General features: G+C 43.8%; 1 protein-coding gene across 1 annotated transcript; it reads right to left on the minus strand.

Annotated features, from left to right (window-relative positions):
- Window positions 1-4389: 4389 nt before the first annotated feature.
- On the minus strand, window positions 4390-5612 carry LOC100285214 (uncharacterized). Its single transcript, NM_001372184.1, has 3 exons — window positions 5037-5612; window positions 4747-4912; window positions 4390-4655 (listed from the first exon to the last, which is right to left on the minus strand). Exons 1-3 carry the CDS (start codon window positions 5506-5508, stop codon window positions 4592-4594), a joined length of 702 nt encoding a protein of 233 aa, NP_001359113.1. The 5' UTR covers window positions 5509-5612; the 3' UTR covers window positions 4390-4591.
- Between the last annotated feature and the right edge of the window lie 522 nt (window positions 5613-6134).

Raw genomic sequence — 6134 nt, forward strand, 5'->3', positions numbered from 1 at the left:
ATATTGGACCTTTTGATGGGTCTCTGATGGGCCTTGTAGATATTTATTTCGTCCCAAATCACAATATACAACAGCTGACTCTAGATGACACTATTTTATATTGTTTAAAATAAAAGATGAGATAGAGAATCTGCTGAAAATAATCTTAGTATGTCCGATTTAGGGATATTTTATTGTTATTATACAAACAACGAAAATATGCTATCATTTTCATTATCAGTCTCTCTCCTCTTTTCCACTTGTACAAGTATATATCCAGATTATCTAGATCAAAGACGATTGTTTGGACTGCTGCAGCCGTAATCCATAGAAACAAAAATATTGTAGAAGCAGTAGAAGGCGATACGGATAAAAACCAAACGAAGAGGCTGAAAAGTAGCTTCACAAATCTTAAACTGATTCTTATTTTCACCTCCTTAATTTTTTTATGAAGTGATTTTGGTAGGAAGGCAGTTGATTCTTATAGAGTTTGAGGGACTCGCTTTCTGAGCATACCCTCCGTAAGAATCATGTCTCCATGACCGAGTGGTCAAAATGCACATAGATTCTGATATAGAGCGTACAAGAAACATGTTTTCCATTTACAGCGGAAGGTAGTTATAAGATTTAGGGCTTGTTCGGTTAGCTCTCAATCCATGTGGATTGAGTGCGATTGGATGGGTTTGAATCCCAAACAAGTCAAACTTCTTAAAAAATTTTTCCAATCTCATCCAATCCATATGTATTGGGAATAACCGAACAAGGCCTTAGATGGCTAAAGAGGATGGGCAATCTATAAAAAAAGTATTCTACTCAACTTACAAATATTGGTTCTCTTACTTGCTACCAACCTATGTCAAGATGGTTCACGTACCATTATTTAGTTGCCCGCATATGAAGAGTCAAACTCTCCACATGCATTGACCATAGTTCGACTATGTTTGGTTCGCTACATCTATATTGGCACGCACGCACCGATGCAATATAGACTTATTTGCATGCATCTATAGATACATAGAAATTGGTCGTACCTAGTGAAACAGGCTCATGCGAGCTTGGCTACGCACATCTAGACATCCAATCACACGGGTACTGATTAGTATCACACGTAAATTTTACAAAATGTGCACCATAAGAACCACCGTAGATAGGCACTACAAATACTCACAGTTTTACTAGAGTTGCTCATCTAATAATTGAGTCTTGAGGAGATAATGAGCACAAGAACCACTTTGCATCCACTCGACATCGGAATTCGTTCATACACTTGTGCTGCTGGGTGAACGAGACTGTTTTCTCTAAGGTGACTCCCTCGCCCTCCCGTCGCCAGTGTGTTGAGGAAGCGTGTCTATGGAGATGTCGAATTGCTGGCCACCGTGATGAGGTTGATACCTAGTGTAGCTACTTTGTAACCTAGTCTTTTTTTCATTAGCTACTTTGTAACCTAGTCTTTTTTGGAAAAATTTCTGGTATTTCATTATATTTTATACTCATTCCTCGAAAGCCACTGAGTGACATATAAGTACATTTTTTTTGTGTATGACATGTGCGGCCACCTTTTTTCCTTTCTAGCTGGTGCCTTCCTAGCTTAGGCACCCAGTGGTGCTTTGCAAAATGTAAGCTGAACACTCCTTTTATCAATTGATCTTATGCCTAGTGGGGACAATTCATCTCTCCCCCCTCCCTCACACGCGTTGAAAATCACTAGTCGGTTGCCTGTGCGTTGCGATGGCTCTCAACAATACCCACGTAAACTATCCACCAAAAAGATCTCAAGATTTTTTTTATTGATTGTCTCTGCTCTCCGCATAATATTTTTTTATTTGACTAACTGATGTTGTCGTTTACTCTATCCAATATGTCTTGGTACAACACAACCAACGAAGAGAGCGATTAGAAGAGAGTTTACAACGACTGACTGAACGAACAGATATTATAGAATGACATAATTCCACCATACAGAGACCAAATAAGAGGAAGTTTGTGAGCTCAAGTTTCTAAAATAAGTCACATGAACTCAAACTTATAAAAAAGATAGGTCAAAATATGAAGTGGTTGCTAAAGTCAGGCATCAATAAAAATTGGATGTGCTCCATACAAATTATGGTACTTCGTAGCAATTACTAACGTTTAAAACCAACAAATATCTTTTCCTTTTACTGTTAGTGTGACAAATCATTGTTGCTCCATCCAATTCAGCAACCTCAAACATCATGGAGTCTATTGTGCCAATGTGGTCTCAGAAACGACCTAATGCATACAAAAGCCAAGAATACAAGGGATGGGCACCCTATGGTAGTGCTCGCATGAATATTCAAATCTTAACACATATTTTGTAGGATCCGTGAGCCATCATCAGAAGAACACAAACCACGTGTAGACAATAAATAAAGTATTAACACACCCAAATTATGTCCCGTCCTTAGCACAACAAAAACTAAGACCCAAAACAACAGAGGAACAACATAATAATTTTTGCAATGACAGAAGGATGGGTGACAGGTACATAGAAGTGGTAGAAGCATACTGAGTCAACACCGTGGTAAGGGAAATGCCATATAGACAAGCGATGTCGAGCCATCGAACGGGCATATGCAGCAAATCAGAGACCCCCATCCCTCGCCTCTCTCACTTCCAAGGTTTCGTGAAACAGGAAGGGAAGGGAAGAGGCGAGCACACCTGTTCGTTGCTAGAGAAGGACACGACGAAGACTTAGGCATCTAGAGGCAACATAGTTAGTATACCGCTAGATACATATAGGGAGAGAGCACGCAAGCGGAGAAAGAAGCCCAGCCGGAGCATCCCCAAACCGAGAGGCACCCACAACAGGCGCCAGTCCGAGAAGGGTGAGAGAATGCGAGTGCCTTCCAACCCTGGACCCGTCGAGGCGACACAACACCACCACCAACTGTGTAGCATATGCCGACTACTGTCGCGCACGAGCCTTGGTTGTCCAATATCTTAGACATGGACTCATCATCGCTAGATAACCAAAGCATGGCAGGCACCACCGCACCACCGTGTCCTCCTCGGCGGCACGCACGGTGAAAGGCCAGGAGCAAGACCGACTTGCCCGTACCACGTCGACGAGCATCGGTCGGCTCGCGGCTACAACCGTGGGCGGTGGCAGCAGGTTGGGGGAAGATCAGGGTGAAGGCCGGCAAGACGAACGGGACGTCTGACGATGGCGAAAACGATGGTGCGCGCATGCTTTGAAACGTCCTCGTGGACGTCCAATAGCCACTACGTGGGGTCGGTGTCGAGGCTGGTGTCGGACGAATACGAGGAGTAGGCGTCTGTTCCCACGCCCTCTGCCGAGAATGGAGTGGCGCGGAGGTGGAGGCATGAGGGGAGAGAGAAAAGAAGCAGGATGGCTAACAAGGTGGTGGCAACTGAGGCGATGTCCATATTTATCATGCGGATGTATCGGCCTCATCCGGCCCGGCATAATTATATGTTTTTTATTTTACAAAAAATTATATACATATGTATAATTTATATTCAATATTAAAAACATATGAATATGATGTTCTATTGATTAGATAATTTCATCCAGTGTCTCTCGCCATTCTTTCATTAGGGTGTGGGTTCGAACCCAACTTCTTGCACATCTTTTTAACATTTTACCTTTTTAACATTTTACACTGATTTAACCAAATGGTCCGACGGGCTAACGGCCCAGCACGGTCAGCAGGTCGGCGTGTCGTACCTGGGCTAGAGCTGCGGCCCGTGGGCGTCCGTTTGGCCATCTATATGCGGAGATGTGGTTTGGGACATGAAGGTTGGTTGCGCAGAGGGGACAGACGTGCAGCGAGTTAATTTGAAATATATGTGAGGAGTTATTTGTAAAAAGATGGTGTGGAACGAACATTGAAATGGTGCTTTAATATAGTAAAGGAGAGATAGAGAAAAAAGAACCCCTCATAATTAATAACCGAGTCAACGATAATGTTCAACAGTCGTTCAACCATCCAGCAAACTCTAGGTCGTCTAGGTGACGATAATCACAAAGAGTAACCAGAGTAAAAATCTGTATTGCTCAACGATATGACGAACTCCAGATCGTCTAAGTGTTTGATGATCAATATGATCATTTAGACTAGTATTGTTTGTAGTCTAATAGTATATACTCCCTCCGTTCATAAATTTTTGACATCGTTGACTTTTTTTAAAAAAAACTTTGACTATTCATATTATTCAAAAAATATTAAGTTATCATTTATTTTTATGATTTGTTTTATCAATTAAGTTAGTTTATGTTTGATTTAAAATTTTACATTTTGAATAAGACGAGTGGTCAAAGTTTTGAAAAAATCAACAATGTCATATATTTGTGAACGGAGTTCAGATGATCAATAACTTAAGTCAGACATTAGAAGTATTGTTCAAGGTCTACAGGACATATAGAAGTCCAAGGCAAAATTTCCTATATATTAATATTGGACTAGAGATGCCGACTACACGCGCTGTATATGAACTGATGCTCGACAGGATTACAGGATCGAAGAAGGGAGTGCTAGCTTAGCTATCTGCTTCGACTTGGAGCTATTTGTAGAAATAATAAGGCAGCCAGCAACGTTTCTCCTAGCCAGGCCCTAACTAGCTTAATTAGCTAATTCTTCGTCTTCCTTGGGTCCTGTGCGATGTAGAGCCTCTTCACCGAAGCCATGAACAGCCTGCACCAAGCACCACATCCATCATCCATCCATAGCCCGAATAAAGCTCAGCATCGATGCGACGACGAATATCAGAACGACGACAACTTACTCCCACGGCACGTCGCCGACGAGCATCCGGTCGCCCTCGTTGTCCTCGTACAGAAGAATGTACGCCTTCTTGTTGCTCTTACTGCCCCCCTTCTTCGTCGGCTCCGGCTGCTGCTCGTTGTCGTCGTCGGCGTCGTCCTCACTGCCAACGATCCTCCACTGACCATCTGAAAAGGGACAACGACACAACATCCATCCATCACCCTATCTCATGGCTATTGAGAGTTTGAGACATACGGAGCATGTGCACAAGCGATACGAGGGGTTCGTGCTGTGTCCTGAGTTCCTGACCTGACAGGAAGCCACGGAACATGGCCTGCAGCGCGCGCGACAGCGACGCGTACCCGCGGTGCGCCAGCAGGTCCACCTTCCTCCCGACGGCGCAGCCCTCCATGTTCACCTTCACGAACATGGTGGCCGCCGGCGCCAGCCTCTCGCCGCCGGACTTCACCTTGCCCGCCGGTTCCTCCACGGTCTTCGAAGAAACCTGCAGGTGGCTCCTGCGGAACGCGCCCACCGGTGGCCATCCCACCGGCTGCGGCGGAGAACGCTGCTGGTGGTCTTGCTCCAGGGCTACCTTCTCTGCTTGTCTGGAGGCAAGGCTCCAGGGGTGCACTCCAACGCCAAGCCACGGATCACCGCCGCAGCTGGCGTCGCCATTGTCTGAAGACATGCCCAGCCTGAGCTCAAGGCTGCTCATCAGGCCACGACCTCCCTGCATCTTGCTGCAGTCGTCGTCTGCTTGCTCCTGTTTCAGTTTCATGGCCTCTGATGCCAAGCCAACTGCAGCTCTAGCACATACAACTAGTGTGTGGGTGTGTCAGTGTGTCTGTGTGTGTGGTGTGTGTGCAGAGCAGGCGAGTGTTTGTGGGAGAGGAGCTAGCTTGTGGCTCTTTATGGTGTTGAGGCAACTGTGATGGATGGATGGAACAATTAAAGGGCACAGAGATGATGAGAAAGAAAGCTAGGTGGCTTTGTGCTTGCTAAGTACTCCTAAAGTGGGCTAGTGGGGCACTAACAAAAAGTATATATGAACAATGAAAAATACGCCATATATATATATATATATATATATATATATATATATATATATATATATATATATATATATATATATATATATATATATATATATATATATATATATATATACACGCGCAAGTAAACTCTAAAAAGAAATTTCATTAAGGCAATGCATTGCATGTTTGGAGCTCTGAACATGCATACATCATAGACCTAATACAGTTTCGAGGATCCAGTAGTACAGACAGAAAAAGAAATGAAACACTACGTATCAAGTTCATGTAACAATCTAGGGTCAACCTTTGTCCCCCTTTTTTTCTGAAACAAAGGCAGGATCTCTGATCCGTTTGTTGATGGAAGAAGAGA

The sequence above is a fragment of the Zea mays genome, chromosome 4 (assembly GCF_902167145.1).
Source record: "Zea mays cultivar B73 chromosome 4, Zm-B73-REFERENCE-NAM-5.0, whole genome shotgun sequence".
Taxonomy (NCBI): Eukaryota; Viridiplantae; Streptophyta; class Magnoliopsida; order Poales; family Poaceae; genus Zea; species Zea mays.

What these genes read in the sequence shown, in the direction of transcription:
- LOC100285214 (NM_001372184.1), bottom strand. Translation starts at nt 5,508, where the DNA reads ATGAAACTGAAACAGGAGCAAGCAGACGACGACTGCAGCAAGATGCAG. An exon ending in GTTCCGTGGCTTCCTGTCAG is followed by an intron (nt 4,913 to 5,036) that starts GTCAGGAACTCA and finishes GTCCCTTTTCAG; the next exon opens with ATGGTCAGTGGAGGATCGTT. An exon ending in GTCGGCGACGTGCCGTGGGA is followed by an intron (nt 4,656 to 4,746) that starts GTAAGTTGTCGT and finishes TGCTTGGTGCAG; the next exon opens with GCTGTTCATGGCTTCGGTGA.